Source organism: Carex rostrata, chromosome 29 (genome assembly GCF_964058835.1).
Source record: "Carex rostrata chromosome 29, lpCarRost1.2, whole genome shotgun sequence".
Taxonomy (NCBI): domain Eukaryota; kingdom Viridiplantae; phylum Streptophyta; class Magnoliopsida; order Poales; family Cyperaceae; genus Carex; species Carex rostrata.
The window spans coordinates 1,563,901-1,586,004 of record NC_135946.1 but is presented as its reverse complement, the minus strand read 5'-3'; the positions used below and the strand labels follow the sequence as shown (position 1 = coordinate 1,586,004).

General features: G+C 32.7%; 1 protein-coding gene and 2 pseudogenes across 2 annotated transcripts; all 3 read right to left on the bottom strand.

Moving 5' to 3' along the window:
- Positions 1 to 1,782: 1,782 nt before the first annotated feature.
- LOC144546130 (putative UPF0481 protein At3g02645 pseudogene) lies at positions 1,783 to 4,741 on the bottom strand (annotated as a pseudogene).
- A 9,687-nt stretch (positions 4,742 to 14,428) lies between these two features.
- Positions 14,429 to 15,654, bottom strand: LOC144546335 (flavonol 3-sulfotransferase pseudogene; annotated as a pseudogene). Its single transcript, XR_013508742.1, has one exon. The product of XR_013508742.1 is annotated as a flavonol 3-sulfotransferase pseudogene (transcript).
- A 2,818-nt stretch (positions 15,655 to 18,472) lies between these two features.
- Positions 18,473 to 21,868, bottom strand: LOC144546381 (protein NUCLEAR FUSION DEFECTIVE 4-like). Its single transcript, XM_078294922.1, has 3 exons — positions 21,429 to 21,868; positions 19,574 to 20,484; positions 18,473 to 19,011 (listed from the first exon to the last, which is right to left on the bottom strand). The coding sequence occupies exons 1-3, from the start codon at positions 21,750 to 21,752 to the stop codon at positions 18,537 to 18,539; spliced, it is 1,710 nt and encodes a 569-aa protein (XP_078151048.1). The 5' UTR covers positions 21,753 to 21,868; the 3' UTR covers positions 18,473 to 18,536.
- Between the last annotated feature and the right edge of the window lie 236 nt (positions 21,869 to 22,104).

Here is a 22,104-nt window from a genome sequence, read left to right as displayed (position 1 = left end):
TAATATGTAAAAAACATTAATTTAATTTCTAATAGACAGAAATCTATCTAATAACACAAAATATGAATTAAACATGTTTTCTAGAGTCCAACGGTCCTATTTATAGACCAAACATACATATTGACAGAAAACTGCGCATGAAGCCCCCACTCATCCACGTGCGCATGATCTAGAAAGTGACCCGTTTCACCCACAATCTGACTCGCTCAAACATGGGTGGTTATTCGGATCTAATACAACTCGAAAGGACGCTCCGAGGGGTTTCCCCTTCTGCTTCCACAATTCTTATTTTAGTCATATTTTGTCCATTTTAGGTCTGATTTTACCCGTTTTTGAACAGTATTGATCAATTCTCTATGTAGAAGATCAAGATATTAGTTGCTCAAAAATATCATTTTCACATATTTTATTTAAATAAAAAATATTCATATAAACTAAATTAAAAAAATGATAACTTTTTATATGCACACATATAACTGTTTTATTTTGATATATAAAATTTAAAGAGCAAGGCTACCATACTTTGCAAATTAATTAAAATGAGTGTTTTAATTTGTGGTCATATCTCTAGTTTCAAAGTTCAAAACATCGATCCAAACCGTTTAAGTTGATATCCATATTAAATTGTGCTTGGAGACCAAAATTTATATTTTTTGGAAATTTTTTACTATTTTTTTAGAATTTTTGAAAATCACTGTTTCTGATGGTCCAGAATTTTCTGTAAAACACTAATTTTGAAAAATTCTAAAAAAAGTAGTGAAAATTTCCAAAAAATATAAAATTTGGAGACCAAATTATATATATATTTTTTCAAATATTTCACTATTCTTTTATGATTTTTGAAAGTCAGTGTTTTTCTGATTTATTTATTTATTTTTATTTAATGAAAAACTGTTATTTTAAAAAATTTAGAAAAAATAGTAAAAAATTTAGAGATATGGTTTGGTTTAGTTTGGTTTGGTTTTATGGGAATAGATAGACAGTTTTGGGTTCTTATTAGTGCAACTTAGGCCCATGAATACTCTGTGAAATATAGTTGAAAAATGTAATTAATAATTTGACTTTTAGTCTCTTATTTGGTAGTATCTTGAACACATGTTCTATGAGTTGTGATACTTTTTGAATATCTTATAATGATTCCTGCACGTCATGTAATTCAGTTCAACTTAAAAGCTTATAGAATCCCATGATTCATAAACAACTGTTCCTTAATATTAAAATTAGCTACATTTGTGAAAATGTGTACACGTGGTGCATCTCGCTTCTCGTATATATCAGAGAAAAACATATCAAACTTTTAGTGTACTAGGCTAGAGGTGTCCTTTTTTTCTATATAAAGAAATGATATATATATATATAGCAAAGATTTTCTTGTAAAATAGGGTTGAAATTTGGAATTTCTATAAAAAGAATTTTTTTGCAAACGTTAGAACCATTGTAAAACCTCAACGAACTTTTTTTAAATCAATATAGATATAGGAGCCAGACCCCTACTTTTCATCAAAAAATATTATAAACTCGTACAATTATGATGTTACAATCTAGCTTCATAGTGTAGAAATACAAAGATAAACTAAACAACAATAATAATAATAATAATAATAATAATAATAATAATAATAATAATAATAATAATAAATAAAAAGAAACATGGAGTACATATAACAAATAGATACAGCCTTCATTTATACTGAATTATAACATCTTATTACAAAGCTGTAACTGCAGATAATACATATTACAAATTAAGGAGTTCATGATATCATTCATTAGCACGAGAGATCAAGTTTGCTCGGTTTCATCCGCAATGGTAGCAACCCACTTAGAGCAAGTATATACCGAGCAAAACGTCTGCACTCCAGTCATCAGTAGCAGAAACAAAGTAGCAAGCACAGTTAGAAATTTCCATGACTTGAAGACATACCTCCTCAGTAATTTGTTTATTTTTACCGTCAATTTTGTGTTGTTAAAGCTCCTGACATCATTGATAACTCGATCGATCTTTGGCACTCTGGTTAGCCTCACGGATCGGCACATCCCGCTCCACAGATGCACCACTTCCCTATCACTCTTCATGTGATTTAAAATTATCCCGCTTTTTCTTAGGATTTTCACATCCTCAACTGTGTCGATGATTCCGTTCATTAGTTCAGTGTACCGTGCAAAAACTAATGGCCCCTTGATGACAGAGGCTTCATAAGCCACCAAATTTCTCAATATAGTGTCAGTGTTGGCATCCAGAGTGACGACCGGCAGTTTAAAGGTTCTGCTTTTTGCGGTTTTTCCATCAAATGCTATCCCACTTATCCCATCCTCTGTCGGAATAAATTTTACTCCGAAACGAACAAGTTTAGATACAGATGGGATTGTAATTTCTTCGAGTAGTGGCGAATTGATGATGTTACTTATGCTCATATTTTGTATGTTTTTCGTAACATTGGTTTGAGAGAAGAAGTAGTCAACAATCGGAGAGAGGAGCCTGACCACAGGAAATTTGTTAGATAGTTTCTGAAGAAGATTTGATATGATATCAACAGGCTTTAATATCAACTTCTCTTTAATGAAACGGATTGGAGCTATATTTAGTCTGGATATATTATCAATCGCTCCTTTTACAGTCTCGACATCCTCGGGGTTCAGTATCTTGTCTGGGTTTTCAATGATGATTTCAGTTTGATCATGTTGTTCTTCTAAATTTGGAACTATAACATGGTAGAGCAGCTCGAGCACATGCGCATACTTATCTAGATTGCCTATACTAACAGTAACTTTAAGAGGAGTAACCTCTTCTATGAATCTTTCTAAGATGGTTTGTAACATGGTATTTGCTACTTCGTCCGAAGAGTATTTGAACTCCAGAGTCTTTCTCAAGAGAAAGACCGGGATTTGATTCTCTAACATCATGATATCCTTCACGATACCGCTTATCCAATTTGTTGGTGGAGGTACAATGCCAGTTCCTTCTCCATTGTGGTAGTTTTGAAGGAATTCAAGCAAGAAGCATGAATCAATGGCCATCATCCATGCTAAACTTTCTTCAGTGAAATCAAGATACCTAGACACACCGTTATGATTAGTTAAGATATATATATATATAAGTGCTTTGACATGTAAAATATGAGAATCCAAGCAACTCAATTACCTACTTACACCATCAAAGAAGTTTTACAATTTAAGTACTACTTGCTGGTGAAGATTATTTGTCAAACATAATATATATATGTATATATACATATATTATATATATGTATACATGAGTCTGGCTAGTATGACATCGGTGTCACATGACACTAACTTCAAAATTGATCGAATAAACTTTAAACGATTAATCCAAACCGTTCAAATCAATTTACTTTATGAGTGATGCGTTTACATGCAAACTTTTATATTTTCGAGTTATTTTAGTATCAAATCAAGCGACATTTTATCAAAAAATTAATGTATTAAAATTAATTTAAAAACTCACACATTTGACCGCTTGACTTGATACCAAATAAATTCAAAAGGTTATAAATTTTACATGTAAACTCACAACTAATGAAGTAGATCAGTTTGAACGGTTTGGATTCACCGTTTGAAATTGATTCGATAGGTTTTGGAGTTGGTGTTATATAGACTGAAATGACACTGATGTTATACTAGCCAAACTCATGTAGAGTAGACATATATACATGTATATATACATACATATATATATATATATGTATATGTATATATATATGTATATATATATATAGAGAGAGAGGGTTCAAATGCACCCAAAATTTTGTGCACCCAAATGCACCCTATCATTTTTCTCCGTTTTCAAAGTCCGAATTGTCAATCCGAACCGTTAGATGCGATCTATATATTAAGATGTGCTTGGAGACCAAATTTTACATTTTTTGAATTGTTTTTACTATTTATTAAGCTACTTTGAAAATCGCTGATCCAATGGTCCAGAAAATATAAAATCAGCGATTTTCAAAGTGGCTTAATAAATAGTAAAAAAAATTCAAAAAATGTAAAATTTGGTCTCCAAGCACATCTTAATATATAGATCGCATCTAACGGTTCGGATTGACAATTCGGACTTTGAAAACGGAGAAAAATGATAGGGTGCATTTGGGTGCACAAAATTTTGGGTGCATTTGAACCCTCCTCTATATATATATATATATATATATACATATATATATATATGTATATATACATTTATATGTATATATATATTGATTAGATATTTTTTTACATGAAGTAGGTCAAATATTTGATTTTCTTCTTTGGAGAATGCAGGTATCATATACATGGGCACACTACCAAGATATAGGGTTTTCCTCAAACATGAAACAAACTATAGAAGGATTCTTATATAGCTTACAAAAAAGAGAATTCAAATTGCCAAAAGGGATTACCTATGGTATGGTGCTCGGATCTCGCTTTCGAGCTGTATAAATTCATTGATAAGGTCATCAAACTTTATGTCCTTAAATGACCTCTCAACTCTTTTTGCAGCGGCAATCTTGTATCGCTCCATGCAACGCAGCTCCAGTCGGTGCTGGTGGTAGGGACCCACAGCAAAGAAATGAGGTACATAAGCATCTGGTTTGTCTTCATAAAGAAGCTTTGGCACGTCAAACACCGACACTTTAATGCCGAGCGTGTCTTCTAAATCCTTGGAGAAGTCATGCTGCAACTGCTCTAACCAGCGCTGCTCGTTGAAAACAGAATGGTTGATTTGGGAAGAGATCATGTTCTCCATGGATGGAAAGCGAAATTTGTATGTGTTTATTATAAATACCTTCACAGGCTTTTGAATACTCTTCCCTCTTAGAGAAAACTTTGTTGATTTAGTGAAGTTAAGATGTGTGTTTGTATTGTATATATATATATATATATATATATGGTCTTAAGGTGATGTGTGGAGAGCAGGACAACTGTCTAATTAATGCATATTTTCTTTTAGGCGTTGACTCCAAGCATGAAAATGACCTCATCCATGCAACACGTTTCAAGGTTAGTTCCTAACGACTCTTTTTCTATGTTGTTATTAATTTAGCCATGTAAAGAGGTTTTCTTTTATTTACAAAAGAATAAACAAGTTCTTTTCTTAATTTAGTCATGTTATCTTTTGTTATGATTTGTAATGCGGATTTCTTTTATTTTGTAACTATGAAAAGTTGTTATTTGAAAACTTAGATAGAGACTAGATATATTGCAAAGGATATTAACCCTTGATTGTAGAGCTTTGTCCCTTTGATACATAACTTAGATGCCAATATCTCAAGTGGCCAATTTGAGCACAAAATTGATGACAAGTTACTTGGAGTTTTTCTACACCTAAAATTTATAATTTGATTGAACCAGGTGATACAGACAGTAACATTAATGAAAAATTAACAACAGTTCAAAAGTTAATTAGATTGATCTAGATATGTGAGTGCATATAATTAAATAGAGTCTAAAAATTATATAAATTTATTAGTAATAATATTCTGAATTTGTTTTAAAAAAAAATCGTAAACGTCGAGAATGGTATATCGCCTTACATTTGGCATTATATAAATAACCTAATACCAAAGAATAAATTCAAATCCAGGTTGTTATTGTTGTTGTATTTATATCTGTTCCAAGAAAAAATATTCTAGACCTGCTAGAAATAAAATAATTAAATTCTTTATTTCCATCATATGCATCAATAATATCTATATATTGAGTTGACATATAAAAATAAATTATATACGGACCACCAATTTGTTTGACAACCGCAACAAACGATAATGGATATATCAAAATCATCATCATCAGAAGAAGAAGAATTAATTGAACTCATTGGACTTTATAGATGTCCCAATAATTATCAAGTTGAATAAAATTTGACGCACAAATTAACAAATATATATATATATATATATATATATATAGAGAGAGAGAGAGAGAGAGAGAATGGCTAAGCTCAAATCGTTTGTTCCTGGGCTCAGGAACAAACGATTGGGTTCTCCAATTTTCAAAGTTTAAACGGCCGATCCAAACCGTTAGATGTTTAATCTATATTAAAATGTGCTTGGAGACAAAATTTCATATTTTTTGAAATTTTTTTACTATTTATTAAGAGGGTTTGAAAGTTGCTGTTTTTATTAAAATTCTGCACCATAAAAAAACAGCGACTTTCAAACCCTCTTAATAAATAGTAAAAAAATTCCAAAAAATATAAAATTTTGTCTCCAAGCACATTTTAATATAGATTAAACATCTAATGGTTTGGATCGGCCGTTTGAACTTCGGAAATTGGAGAACCCAATCGTTTGTTCCTGAGCCCAGGAACAAACGATTTGAGCTTAGCCACTCTCTCTTTCTCTCTCTCTATATATATATATATATAGAGAGAGAGAGAGAGAGAGAGTGACTAATGTGCATTCGAATGTATATGGGCCGAAATACATATGGTTCAAATTTGACTTTTCAAAATTCAAACGGTCGATCCGAACCGTTCTTCTTGTTCTCCATATTAATATGTGCTTGGAGACCAAATTTTACATTTTTCTGAATTTGTTTACTATATATTAAGTATTTTACAAAATTGTTGATCCAACAGTGGCTTAAGAAAACAGTAAAATCAGTAGCCACGAAATAAAACACGTTTGTACTCCACGTCATTTTTTCATTTTGAAAGTCCAAATGACCGATCCGAACCATTAGATGTGATCTCCATATTGAAATGTGCTTGGAGACCAAATTTTATATTTTTTGGAACTTTTTTACTATTTATTAAGCAATTTTGAAAATTGCTGTTTTGCTGTGAACAGTAAAAAGAGTAAAAATTTCTGGACCATCGGATCAGCGATTTTCAAAATTGCTTAATAAATAGTAAAAAAGTTCCAAAAAATATAAAATTTGGTCTCCAAGCACATTTCAATATGGAGATCATGTTGAGCGGTTCGGATCGATCGTTTGGATTTTCAAAATAAAAATATAATGCCATGGAGCACCAACTCATTTTACTTCATGGCTCACCGTAGCCCATCTCTCTCTCTCTCTCTCTATATATATATATATATATATATATATATATGAGATGGGCTACGGTGAGTTGCGAAGTAAAGCGACTATTTTACTTCACGCTCATATTTTGCGATTTTAAAGTTTAAAACGTCGATCCGAACCGTTCATCTTGTTCTCCACATTGAAATGTGCTTGGAGACCAAATTTTACATTTTTTAGAATTTTTTTACTATTTATTAAGCAATTTTGAAAGTCGCTGATCTGATGGTCCAGAAAATTTTACTGTTTACAGCAAAACAACAATTTTCAAAAATGCTTAATAAATAGTAAAAAAATTTCAAAAAATGTAAAATTTAGTCTCCAAGCACATTTCAATATAGATTAAACATCTAACGGTTCGGATTGGTCGTTTGGACTTTCAAAATAAAAATACGGCTTGAAGTAGAAACGCATTTTACTTCGCAACTCACCGTAGCCCATCTATATATATATATAGGTTTTGGCTAATATGCTACGGGTAGCTAAGAGGCCTCCGTGCTACGGCTCGGATTTCGAGTTTTCAAAATCCTAACGGTCGATCCGAACCGTTCATCTTGTTTTTCATATTAATATGTGTTTGGAGACCAAATTTTACATTTTTCTGAATTTTTTTACTATTTATTAAGCCACTTTGAAAACCGCTGATCCAACGGTAGTTTCTGGTTTTACTGTTGGGTTAAGCCACCGTTGGATCAGGGGTTTTCAAAGTGGCTTAATAAATAGTAAAAAAATTCAGAAAAATGTAAAATTTGGTCTCCAAGCACATATTAATATGGAGAACAAGATGAACGGTTCGGATCAACCGTTAGGATTTTGAAATTTCAAATTTCCACCGGAAGCATTTCGGCCCATATGCTAGAGGAAGCGCGTTAGCCATACTCTATATATATATATATATATATATATATATGGTTGGATAAGATCAAAGTGGTAGTTCCCGAGCTTTGGTGCTACCAATTCGTTTTCAATTTACAAAGTTCAAAATGTCGATCCAAACCATTCAAGTCAATCTCTAAATTAAAATATACTTGGAGACCAAATTTTATATTTTTCTGAATTTTTTTACTATTTATTAAGCCACTTTGAAAATCGCTGATCCAACGGTGGCTTCTGATTTTACTATTTTGTTAAGCCACCGTTGGATCAGCGATTTTCAAAGTGGCTTAATAAATAGTAAAAAAATTCAGAAAAATGTAAAATTTGGTCTCCAAGCATATTTTAATATAGAGATTGACTTGAACGGTTCAGATCGACATTTTGAACTTTGAAAATTGAAAAACAAATTGGTAGCACCAAAGCTTAGGAACTACCACTTTGATCTTAGCCAACCTCTCTCTCTCTCTCTCTCTCTCTATATATATATATATATATATATATAGTAGAACTAGGGTGTTCTTAAGTTCCACCAAGCCCTTTGATGAATTCAAGTCTAAAACCTGTCAAATCGACTTTAAATGACAAATCTGAACCGTTGAAACCCGCATACCTTACGAGTGATGCATCTACATGTAAAATTTTTAAACAATTAAATTAATTTAGTATAAAGTCAAGTGGTCAAAAAACATTCAAAAATTGAATGTATTAAAATTAATTTATTAACCTTCTAATTTTGACCAATTGACTTTATACTAAATTAATTCGAATGTTTAATAATTTCACATGTAGATGCATCACTCGTAAGGTATGCATTTTTCAATAGTTCGGATTCGTCATCTAAAACTGATTTGACGGGTTTTGGACTTGAGTTCATCAATTTTTGTGCCTCTATTTTTAAAAACTTTAATAATTCAAAATTTGAAACTTAAAAGTCAAAATAAAACCGTTGAATATGATCTACATCATTCTATCTATGCACTTGTAAAAAAATATGACATTTCAACTTTGTTTTGATTGTCATCGAGAGCTTGTAAAAACGTACTAATGTGGATAATTTCTAGACGTTAATTTTTCAACTAATTAATTCACATAAAAAGAAAACTAAAATGTGATAAATTTTTTTGAGCACATAGATAAAATAGCATAGGTCACATCTAACGGTTTTATTTTGAGGTTTATAATTTAAATTTTGAGTTATTAACGTTTTGAAAATGAAAGTATGGTGGAGGCACAAAAAATGGAGACATTTGAACCCTCCTCATATATATTCATATATATACACTATTTATTAGATATATTGCTTCATTCATCTGAATTTAAATTCGGATAAGAAATCATAGTATCTGAGCAGTGTTATCAGAACCGGACCGGACCGGTCGGTCGGACCGGAAAAAACCGGAACCGCCCACCTGTCCGGTTTGGTTCGTTTAAAAAAATCGTTTATGCTATTGGACCGGAAAAAATCGGTTTAACCGGCCGGTTATATCCAAAAAATCGCTGAACCATTTGAGAAAAAAATCCGGTTCAAAGCATACTCAAATTTGAAGTGAAATCGATTGAAGAAAACAGATCAAATCAGCGAAAGAAAAAAAAGTGAAGAGAGGAAGAAGATTATGACAGTGGGACCCATTACAAGAGTGTAATTAATGTTATACAGGAGAACTCACTTTTCTTTAGCCCAATAGTCTTTTTATTTAATATTTTTTGAATTGGCATCGGGAATAGCTCAAGACAAAAGAACTCTGAAGACATATACACTGTAGCAATATATTGCTGAATGCTTATGCAAAAATAAATAAATTATGAGCAAGTGGTTAACTTTTGTATATTACAAAAAAATTATTAATTCTTATTTTTTATTGCAAAAAAAATGATGCTACTATTTTCTCAGACACTGTTATTTTTTTTCATGTATGTAACATTATTTATTGGCAAAGTGTAAAGATGAAATTTACAATTCATCTCTCTCAAAATTTCTATTTGTATGTAAAAATAATTTTCTATTTGTTTCTAATTTTTAAGAAAATTGTCACTTTCATGTTTTATGTAATAAATTGTAAAAAGCTAGCATACACCAATTAGAAAATATATAAATATTCTCGTTTTAATTATTTAGTTAATTTATTTGCTCAAATTAAGTTATATACACAAAATATTACTTCAACTAACACTTTATTAAAATAAGAAATAATATCTCAATATCAAATATTATAATTATAAAAAACTAACAATTGAACCCGTTGACCCACCGGTCTGACCAATAAACCAGTGAACCGGAGCTTTACCGGGTCAATGTCCGGTCCGGTTCTGATAACATTGTATCTGAGCCATTTACATGCAAACCGTTTCCCTTACGAAATAAAGAAGAAAATATCCTAATTTATATGGAAATATGTAGCTAGCTAATTCATTATGACAAGCAGCATATCATATATTCTTCCCTTAATTAGTTCCTCCAAAGAAAAACAAGATATTTCATGTCCCTTTCGCCTCGTTTCTCTCCTCAATACCACAACTTTTCTCTGAATGCATGTCTCGTTTCGTCAGGACTCTTCTCTTCACAGTTTGGCACTCAAAAAGTCAAAACGTGTTATATATATATATATATATATATCAAAAAGTCAAAACGTGTTATACTAGCAAAACTAATATTTTAATTAACACAATATCAATTAAATTTTTAAATCAGTAAACGATTTTATTCTATAATAATTACCAACATTAAATGTTAACTTTTTTTTATCTCCATTCTTACATTAAGCACATAGATGTTCTAATCCGCTAACGATTTTGATTAAAAAGTTTAAACTTCATATTGAATATCAGTGCTCCAATTAAATAGTTTGCATTTTTTTTTCTTATTCTATGCATGTTTTTTTATTTTTGTTACGTGTACAGTCTAAATTTATCTAGACATGTACTTGTCACATGTAATCACCACACGTGCTTGCCATTTTTTTAAACTTTCCTAAACACCCTTATTTGATTGTCAGATACTCAAATTTGTCCTGATTTCCTTATTTTAAATGTCATTCAAGGATACAAATTCATTTCAACTCTTGATTTGCACAAATAAGAAGGCCACAAAATATTTTTAAGCGAAAAAAAAATATAAAGCAAGTGTTTCATGCATGTCTGACAAAATATCTTAGTACCTTAATGTATCAAATCGGATGCAATTGCAATTGCAATTGAATCAAATCGTCTACATTTAATGTATAAAAAAAATACCATAACATCAATTGATTTCGTACTGGAATTATTGGTTTACAATCTGGGAGAGTTAAGATTTACTTAATTTGGTGTCAACAATAAACAAGTAGAGATATTTTGTTGATATATATAGTCTCCATTATTATGTAATAAATAAAAGTATAAATGCATGCAATGGCTTGACTGATAAAATAAAAGAAGCAAAATAGGTTATGAATTGTCATTATTATTATTTTCATTATATTCGTCTTTTGGTAAATAGGTGTAGCATTGTCAATATTCTACTAGTGTTGGTGGTTTACTGTGAAATAGGTTAAATGAATGTTTAGATATTGCAACATATGTTGGTTAGCCCCATATTTTCTCAAAAAGGCTATAAAATGGACTTTGAATTGGCAAAATATGAACTGTGTTTCATCGATCCAAGTTAGGATTGAATTTTTTGGGCTCATCATTGAGCCTCTATGGCCCATGTTTTTTGAGACACGTTGTTCCCTGTAGAGATAGATCTGGGAACAAAATGTTGAGAGCATATAAAAGTTCACTAGAAACTTAACAGCAATTGAAATGAATTTGTAAATAATTGTCAATCATTTTTTACATAATTTCTAAATCTTCACGTCCTTGAAATTAATTTTAGATTTTTTAAATAGACCATGTGAGTCACAGAAACGGGGAAGAATGAATTTGAGCGAATCGTTTCGCCAATGTGGTGATTAGAAAGTGTTTCTTAATAACAAATTTTGCGGAATAATTTCTAAATATGAAACTAGCGTACATATCTAAAATTGGAATAGAAATCACCACGTCAGATTAGAAATCTCAATAATTTATAGAATGGAGTAGCTCTGCTCCAAATACTTTGTACATTAGAGATGAATGGTGAAAATAATTTGGTTGAGGGAAGAAGTATGCAAGGAAAAAAACAATATGCCTGTGTAATTATTGAAAACACATGATAGCTGCTTTGTCTAACCTCATATTTAGAATCCAAAAACAATTATTTCAATATTTAACACTGCATTGTCTCTATATATAGTCGTTCGGGCAGTGGCAGACAAAAGGCTATGTTTTTTTTATTTTTTTATTTCAAATACTTTTATGGTTTATGATAATCATAGTTTTATGGAGGACGAACTATAAAAAAAAAAAATTGAATATTTAATGCTTTTTCTGTTTTATAATGTGTAAAAAGATATATAATTGAGCATGTGATGAGAACGTGAAAGTGTTCAGAAATCACATGGGGTAACATGTGAGAACATGGGAAATGTTAAATCCTTCTTATGTTTTCAAGGTTGATACCTAAAGCAAGCAAGCGTTATATTTGAATCCAACATCAAGCTTCCCTTCCAAAACAAAATTTTCACCTTTAGAGGCCAAATTTTCAAAGCCATTCCGCATAGCATGATGCAACGCATTTTCTCTTCGCCTATCGAAATGTTGAGACCCTTCCGTCTTCTCCGGCACCAACATTTAACGTCAATAGGCGTCGAGAAAATGTGTTGCATCATCCTATGTGGAATGCTTTTAAAATTTGGCACTACAGTTGTTTGATTGATTGCTAGAAATTAAGATGAATTAGCTTTGCATGCAGCTGTGAGATTTCGACCACAAAGGTTCATTACTTGTAAAGTTATAAGCCCATTCTGTCCCTGTTATTTTTCATGCATACTAATTACAGATTTCTTATGCAATTGTATACTTACCATTAATTGTGGTTAGTTATATTTGTATTTTAGTAGAGAAAACTATTCTTTGGACTTCTGAACTGACTCAATTTGACTCAAAATGTTTGTTCAAATTATCTCGAGTTCACTAGTTCAGAATACTCTCTAGTATCAAATACTCTCTGTTTATTAGAAAATATAACACATTTATTTTGATTTTTTGTTTGAGTTGTTTGGGAAGAGAGCCTCCCCTTAATTCAGTTAAATTGTACACACACCATAAAAGAATCTTGCAGCAGAGTTTTTGTGGGTTGGGTTTCAACTAAGAAAATTTGGAGAGATGGGACCGCTTTTATATAATATTTAATGAGACATTTAGGGCTGCTACCTGCCTCCAGTTTTTCTTTATCACCAGTTAGGTCTTCATTGGATCATCGATCTACCCAGGTTTTTTTTTTTTTTGCATTTTTACATTTGCTTTTGAATCGTTTTTCCCTATTTTCTACCTCTTTTTTGTTTCATTTTCTTCTTTTATTTTTCTTATATATATATTTATTTTTTATAGGAATCAAAATCATTCTATTTACTAATTTCTTCTAATTTTTTATAGGAACCAAAAAAATTGAGTTTTCGATCCAATTCTAACTGATTCATCCGATTCTAATTTCACTACAACAAAGTAGACAATTTTTGCGAGGGAAAAAACGCTTTTATGACGGTCGTCCGTCGCAAAAAAAAAAAGCTGAACAATGAGAGTAGTTCGTCGCAAAAAGTCATTTTTTTATCCTTGAGAAAAGTGACTCATTCTTTATGGTCAAATAACCGATTCTGATTTCAATTTTACGAATCTTAATTACGTGGAACTCGATACTTGAGGCAGTTATCGGCCGGTGTGCCGATGCTGACATAGCCAATAGTGTTTGAATAATTCATAAATATGAGAGTGGTTGTTGAAGTAAAGGGGCAAAGAAAGTATGGGAAGGGGCTAAACCAAGCACGAGAGAGGATGAGAAACATGTGGTGTCTATTGGGAAGTCATTTCACATGCGCATTGAAAATTAGAGGGTTAAATTTAAGATTAAAATTAGAATACTTTTTTTTAAAAATTTGATTGGTAATTAGAATTAGAAGTCAGTTGCATTGAAAATTAAATAGAAAAATATTAGAAATTAAATTTCAGAGTATTATTTTTAAACCTGAATAGCTATTTTGACTCAATTCGTTGTTCTAAAGTAAAAAAATAAAAAATTGCAAAAGATCACCATAGAAACAACTGAAAGTCTGCAACAGTCAAAAACAATGATCCAGGTTGGAAGAAGGTCCATTATTCGATTCATAATAATTAATTTTCCAATTTATTTTTCTCAATAATTTAAAAAAAAAAATTCTTCCTGATCAAATAAATACTTATTTGAACTACTGATTATGCATAAATGAATAACAGAGTTATATTTTTATTTGTTGTTAGTACTCTTTCAATAGACCATTCGTATAATGCCATGGTGAATTTGTATATATGTCAGGCCAGTTTACTCAAATCGGATTCAACAGAATATACATGAAAATATTAAAGATAATTAAAGCATTGCTTCAAAACGATATTTAAACTGTGAAGGCAGACAAAAAAAATGAGCTCTAATGCAAATTAATTTAATATAACAATATATCATTAATATCCGAGCTCTCGTGTACAGACATAAAATTAACATAAAACTACATGAATCTCATCTAACATGATGAGAAATAAATAGGCAAAGAAAAAATAAAGAAAACATTCCATGGCCAATACCAGTACCGGTGTCAGTATGTGCTTTTGCCACTCAAAAGCTGAAACCAGAACCATGTAATTTTTCGTTTGTAATTTCATCCAACTTATTAGCCATCTCAGTCGTCATGTAGTTTTGCCAATCCCCCACTGTTGCTTTTCTAAATAAGACATCATTTTGTACATTACCTGTTCCATTTTTGTTTACATCAAGGTTTCTGAGTTTATTAAAGCTACAAAACTCGACTATCTCTTCCACTAGACCATCTCTCATCTCCTCCTCAGAGAATGGGTATCCGGTGAAGTTTGCTATCCTGATTACACCAGCGATTGGGTCCTTCATCAGATCGTCATATTTTAGGAACAAAAATTTCTCGGTATTGCTCAAGCTCTTCATGTAATATTCAAGAATGTGATCACAAAATAACTCGAAGGCTTGAGTGAAAGGAAATGATTTTTCGAACCAATCAACTTTTTTAACCATGTGCCAATAGGAGACTATGACATCTTTCGGCTCTCTACAAATATAAATTATTGGACAATTTGATGTCTTCATGCTCTCTGAGAGTGCTGAGTAAGACAAATGGGTCCCAAGAACCCTTGGAGAAGGAAGAGTTTCAAGGTATTGTTCATCTCCCTTAGAATAGAAATACTCAATGTTTGGTACACAATCATGGGAATTGAGTTTAAGCAAAGGGTTACTAGAAAAAGTATACTTATTTCGGTGCACTATAGTGAAAGTGAGGGCTCTGAGCCAAGTGGTACCTGACTTGGGAAAACTTGCTACGATTAAATCTGTGGAGCGAGGCTTGAAAATCTCTTGCATTGACAATACACCTGGAAGACGCCGTTCTGAGTACCAAAAACCTTGGTATTTTCGCATCGTAAAAGGCGGCAATCTTTCTTCTTTTGGAAGTGTAGAAATTAGTTCTTTATATATACTCTCCACTTCTTCATTTTGTGGAACAGAATTATAATGTGGACGACATCTTAGTTTTGAGGCTTCTACTTCCATTACTACCCCTACTTTTTTCTTGAGAGGATTTAAGTGGAAGATCACAATATGTATTGCTTTCCCTTCATTTTTGAGAGGACTTAAGGTGAAGATGGAAATACATACATATATAGAGATCTACGAATAAATGTCCGGACTTCATGAATCATGACGAACAATGACTATAACTATGATATTTTGCCTTTTTAGTGCAACAAATCACCATAGAAACAACTGCAACAGTAAAAAAGGAAGATCAGGTTAGCATTTCAATTTGATTGATTTTCGGTTTTACTTTCTGCTAATAAGTCATTAGTTTGCAAACCGATAGACAAATGATTTCCTTATTTAGACCCGAGACGTGCTTGTTTGCACTGAAATGTTAACAGAAGAACCTTATGTGATACTGTTTAATTGTCAAAATCACATCACTGAATATCTGGCCCCGGTTATGTTGACATGAAACCAACATCAAATAAATCCATATAACATAATAAATAATTAGGTCTGGTAGCTGAGAAATTAATGTCACCTACTTTAACAATCCCCACGGTCATCAAATCCATACCACACAATAAATAATTAGATCTGATTGCTCAGACATGTCATCTACTTTATTCAGGGGTGGACCCACAGTAGAACAGGGGGCAGCCGCCCCTTGGATTTCGAGTTTTAGTGGTAATTTATCGGTACCGATCGACTTTGCCCCTCTCTAGAAATATTTTGGCCCCCATCTGGATGTTTGATTTATAATTCGGGTAAAATTTAGTGTTCAAATCAAAATAAATTTCTTGAAATATTATGATTGGTAATTAGAATTATAAGTTAAAGCATCATAAATTATAAGTCAGAGCATTGAAAAATACAAGTCAAAGCATTGTTTTCTTATCGAGTACCCAATTAGTTAATGGGTTTAAATCCAATAAGTTATTTAAATCCGATTCTATATTTTTTTGCCTCACCCCCCGCCCCCAACGAAAATACTAGATCCGCCCCTAATTTTATTATATGTCAGCATTATCCCTTTGCTGACCTGTTGTCGATATCCATATTAAACTATAGTAAATGGAAAATTTAATAAAATATATATTATCCTTTCAAAAACCATCAAATAAAATACTTCTCCTAAATTTTTTAACAAAATGTCCTCGTGCTCCTATAACTTAACTTCAGATGCACTTTGTCGTTCTCTTTATATATATTGAATCATTTCATATATCATAGGCTCTCTAATTTTGATACACTAAGCTCCAAACATTTTTGTACATCAGAGAGGAATGGTGATATTATTTTGGTTAAGGAAGCTGTATGCAAGGAAAAAAAACAATCTGTCTGTGTAGTTAATGAAGAGATAAGTAATTATCACTAGTAATTAATGATTTAAATAATATAGGTAATGTATTCCAGCAATTGAGAATTTTGGATAGTTTTCTATCAATATTAAAAGCTAGCTAATTAACTACAAAATGGGCACCAGCATCTATACAAATTGTTCAATATATATTCATATATATAGTACATACATAACAAAAGCCAACCATTCAAACCCAAATTCATATATTCTCAAACATTAAATTACAAAAACAGAATGCCGGCTATGTACACAAAAATGTTCGATCTTCATGAAAATGTCAATTCCATAAGATAAAATAAAGGAATAAATAATCAATAGAATCTGTAACATCCCGAAAATTTGAGTTATTATTATTATTGCTAAGAAGATTTTTTTTATAATAAAATAAAGTTTCTATGGCGTAAATAAAACTTAAAATTTGAATATATATATAATTTCATTTTACCCATCTGATTATTTTGTTTAAAAATTTGTTTGGCTTCTTAAAATATTGTTTAGTTATTTATTATTATTCTTTTTAATCTTATTACGGTTTAAGAAACACATTAACTGTTTATTCTTATCCTTTAATATTAATTTACATTCTTTCGCTAATGACACTTATATACTCTTTCTCTGACCACCTTTCGATCATTAAGTAATATATACAAAGTTAAAATTATAATTTACAATTAGATATACATTAACTGACATCCTTTCGTTATAATTAGTTGTGCATTAATCGATCATAACCGCCCCTTTTTAATAAATTCCTTGCCGTAAACCCTGTTTTGTCCCAAACCAAATATCTCTTTAAATTATCTCCATTCATTACCACGCCTCTCTCTCTCGCACCTCAAAAGAAAAAGAAAAAGAAAACCGAAAATAAAAGAAAGAAAGAAATAAACAGAACTTATCATCACAATTATTTTGATATTCGATTTCAATATCCGATTCGAATTCTAACTACGTTGCCGTGATTCTAATATGTCGTTGTGATTCGATTTGGAATTCTGAGTATCTCGTTATCAGTTAACCGGACTTCTCTATAATCTGTGTTTTCGTTTTGTATGGTTGATTTGAATATTGGTATTGCATATTGGATTATGATGGCATATTTAACGGATAGCGGGTCTGAGGTTAGAATTTGATATGTGATTGTAGCCCCTCATTGTTGGATGGATTTCCCAGTGGGTTGGCGGCCTTCCAATGTTGAATGGATTTCCCATTGGATTGGCAGATTAAAGGAATTGTGTTATGAGAATGTGGGAATCGCCTGTGACAGGGATTACACATGTGTGAATGTGATATGACTGGTTTTATGGATAACCTAGACCGACGTGCTATTGCTAGTTAAATATGCGTGCATAATTTGATGTGAATTTGTGTGGATTAATCCGGTCTATTTGAATGGTTGTTAAATTAAGTCAATTATAGAGAAACGCGTCGTTAAATAACCGGTTACTGAGCTTTGTAGCTGACTCCGTTTTGTTGTTTTGTTTTCATTTCTGTTGGCGACGTAGGTTGACGGGCCAAAGAAAGATGTGCAGATGCTTATATAATCATGCTCTGGATGGTAAAAATCTGGGGTGTGACAGAACCATACAATAAAATCCACATAATTTACCAATATGTAAACTCAAAATAAGGACTGTAAATCATGTACTAATGCACAGAAGTCCTTGGAACCCGATACGAAGATCCACCTCCATACATCATCTGGTACACTGGTTTGATTCTCACACTCAGGATTACACTTAGAAATGTACCCAGTGCACAAAAACCTCCCAGGATGAAAAATGTAAGCTGAAAACAATTAGGCCCCACACAAATCGTTCCACTCGAACCCTTGGCCGCCTCCTTATCATATAAGTACCCAGCCAAAAGGCTGGAAAATAAAAATGCACCAAGTGGATTTCCCAATGACATGAAATTGTAGAAGAGGCCAAAGTTTTTGAGACCAAAAAGTTCGGATGCGGTTGGTATCATTATAGAGTACTGAACACCGTAGCAAATGCCGAGACATGCAATTGCCGGATAGAGGGATACTTCAAGGGCTAGTGCTAGGAGGAGGAATATGATGAGCATTATTGTCTGTGTGCACGTCATTAGAACTGGCCGGGGCAGCAACAACCTTGACCTGAAATAAATCAAATGTCAGCTATGTTAAATTGCATGCAGCTCTGTATACTCGGTCTAGGTCAATTTATTATATATATAGAGTTGCTTCTTAGGTTTCTAGTCACTTAAAACTGAGGCTGAAACTCTAGCTGTAATGAAGGTTCCACTCTCAGAATCTAGTCTTTCTAACATCTAGTAATACAGTGAAAACACATCAACTAAGATGTTAAAAGAAAAAAACAAGAGTAGGGTTAAAATTCACCATTAGTTTTGTGCTCCAACCATACTCTACACCTCTATTTTTGTTTCCGAAGTACAAACAGTCGATTCGAACTGCTCAACATGATATTTCCAAAAAAATATAAAACTTTGTCACTAGTCACATTTAATGTGGAGATCACATTGAACGGTTTGAATTGACTGTTTGAACTTTGAGAACAGAGACAATGATTGGGGCACAAAACCAATGATGCATTGCTCAAAAAACAATATGCTAATTTGTGGGTGCTAAGATTGTAGATCACAAAAAATTAATGCATAATAAAACAAGAAAGAATGAAAAGTGAGATGGAATTAATTACTTGACAAGTTGCTCTGAAACTGCCCCACCACCAAGCCGCCCGAAAAAGTTCCCCAAGCTAAAAAGACACACTAAAATTGTTGTACCATCAATCTTTGCTGCTCTTGCTATTTGAGCGAGATTATTCGACACGGTGACACCGGAACCAACCCCAATAAAAAATACAACAAACAAAAGCCAAAAATCAGCTTTCACCACTGCCTCATGAAATTCGAAATCCTCACCCCGTCTTGGTCTTCTCTTCCTACTCACTGCCCCCTCTCCCACCGCTAGTAGTACATTTACATCATCATCCTCATTGTCAAAAGGATCAACACTATCATCACTACTGGAAGAGTTAGTAGTAGTAATGTCAAGATATGTCTGTGATAAAGAAGGAGGCAGTAACGGCGCCTTTGACTCCCGTAGTGTAACCAATTGGTCTTCCTGAATTTTAGGAGCACTTCTGTATATTGTCATCTTTATTGGAATCGCGAGAGGGGAGAGAAGCAAGAGTACCGTGACACCAAACATCACATAGTTAGCCATTGAGCTTTTAGGTAAAATCTCATCAAAAATTGTCATACCAAGGATGTATAATGCGAGGATAATACACGCAATTTGTGTGAAGAGGAAATGGCCATGTTGCGACTCATCATCTTCAGTTGCAGGTGTGCAAGGCCTCACAAAGTACATCATCAAGAGGCACATTAAAGGAAGGCCTAGGGTTAGCAAGATGAGTAGGTTGGCAGGAGACTTATTAAGAATGCCGCTATATAGTTGCGTTAACACTGCTGCACATAAGCCAACATAACCTTTGAGTAAGCCTGAGACGGTACCCCGGCTGTGCGGGAAGTTCTTCATGTTGGTCACAAGCACTGTTGTGATTAACCATGCACAGCTGTTAGCGCCAAGCAGTAATGCAGTCCACAGCTGAAACAATGTCAAATAAAAAATTAGAGAGATTTTTGCTCAGCTGCATGTATGGTGACCATGGACATGAAGTAAATAAACAAGGAAGAGTACTAATTTAAGAAAAGAAGAGAAGAGAAGAGAGGAACCAATATTTATGGGCTTATGGTTAGTAAAGATCATCATATCAGGGTGGATCTGAGCTTAGTTGGGCTCATCTAGGCTCATTTATTAGTTGTTTAATGAAATTAGAAATAGCCTGTAGCAGGAAATGAGGGCACAAGAAAATCAGAATTTTTTATTTATAGAAATATTATTAAAATAATATAGGAATTTAGATGGATTGGGATTTGATTTTTATTTTCTGGAAATAACTGAAAATGATTGAATTAATTTGGTGCCTTTTTAGAGACCGGATTTTAAATTCAGACCCTTTGAGGAAATTCCAGCGCACATGCCACATGAATTGCTACACAGGATTGAGATAGAAGGATAAGAGTGGGGCAGTGGTCGGTGGAGAAGAAAGATTGTGCCCGGTTGACGCTGATTTGATATTGGGTTGGGGAATGGATTTTCTATGGCAAAAGGAGAATTGTAAGTGTGTGATGGGTGAACTCCAGAGAATCCTAATTGAATATATAGTCTCCTAAGAAGTCTCTGAATTCATCTTTGGGTTCTTTCCACAAAATCGAAATCCACATCTAATATCCATCTAAAATAAAATATTAATTTACGAATATTATATTTCTATAAATAAAATATTCTACTCCAAAATCATATGGAATATAAATATAAATAGCGTCACTATAGAAAATAATATCATATCATAAGAAATGCCCACAAAAATGCCCACGTCATATCATGAATGTATACATTAATGCAATATGGAAAGACTATATGGCGCGCCAATTGAAAGGAAAAATACCAAACAAATTAATGTTGGGAGAGAAAGGTATTGAGCTTACCAACCAAAATGGCAGCCCGACCACTGTCTTAGTAACGGCGAGGCAAATCACACCGTAACCGACAAAGCACAACATAGCGCCAGCTGCAAGAACGAGCCAAGGCGGAAGCCAGTTGCAAATAATGCCAGGAATTATGCCGAAGTTCTCTCCTATGTCGACGGCTACACCGAGCAAGGTTAGTTGTTGTTGATCATAACCTAGCATGGATTTCAATGTGCCCGAGTAAAGTGGGAAGGTATACGTATTTGCTGCCGCCAGTTGCACCCAGACAGCAGCCGCTAGACCAACCCACGGTGGCCGAGTTCCCGCCTTTTCTTGCACCATTTTGTAATTTTTTTTTTCTTCTTATCTATGTTAATTGTGTATGTTTTGAAAAGTTGGACAAGGTTTTTTGGTCTCTTTTCTCCCTTAATGGAATTTATAGTTTATGGAAAGGGGGAGGGGATTAGCAGAACATAGTTGACAATATATAAAAAACTATTTAATGTTTCGTTTTTTGTTGACTAGTACATAGTTGAAAATTTATAAAAATAAAAACTAAATATTTAGTTTTGTTGATGTGTACATAGTTGAAAAGGAAAGGGCCATTTTGATCCTCAGAAATTTGCGCTTGAAAGCTGTTCCGTAACTGGAGTTCAGGGATATTATTTTTTTTCAACGTTAGTTGGCATAATAG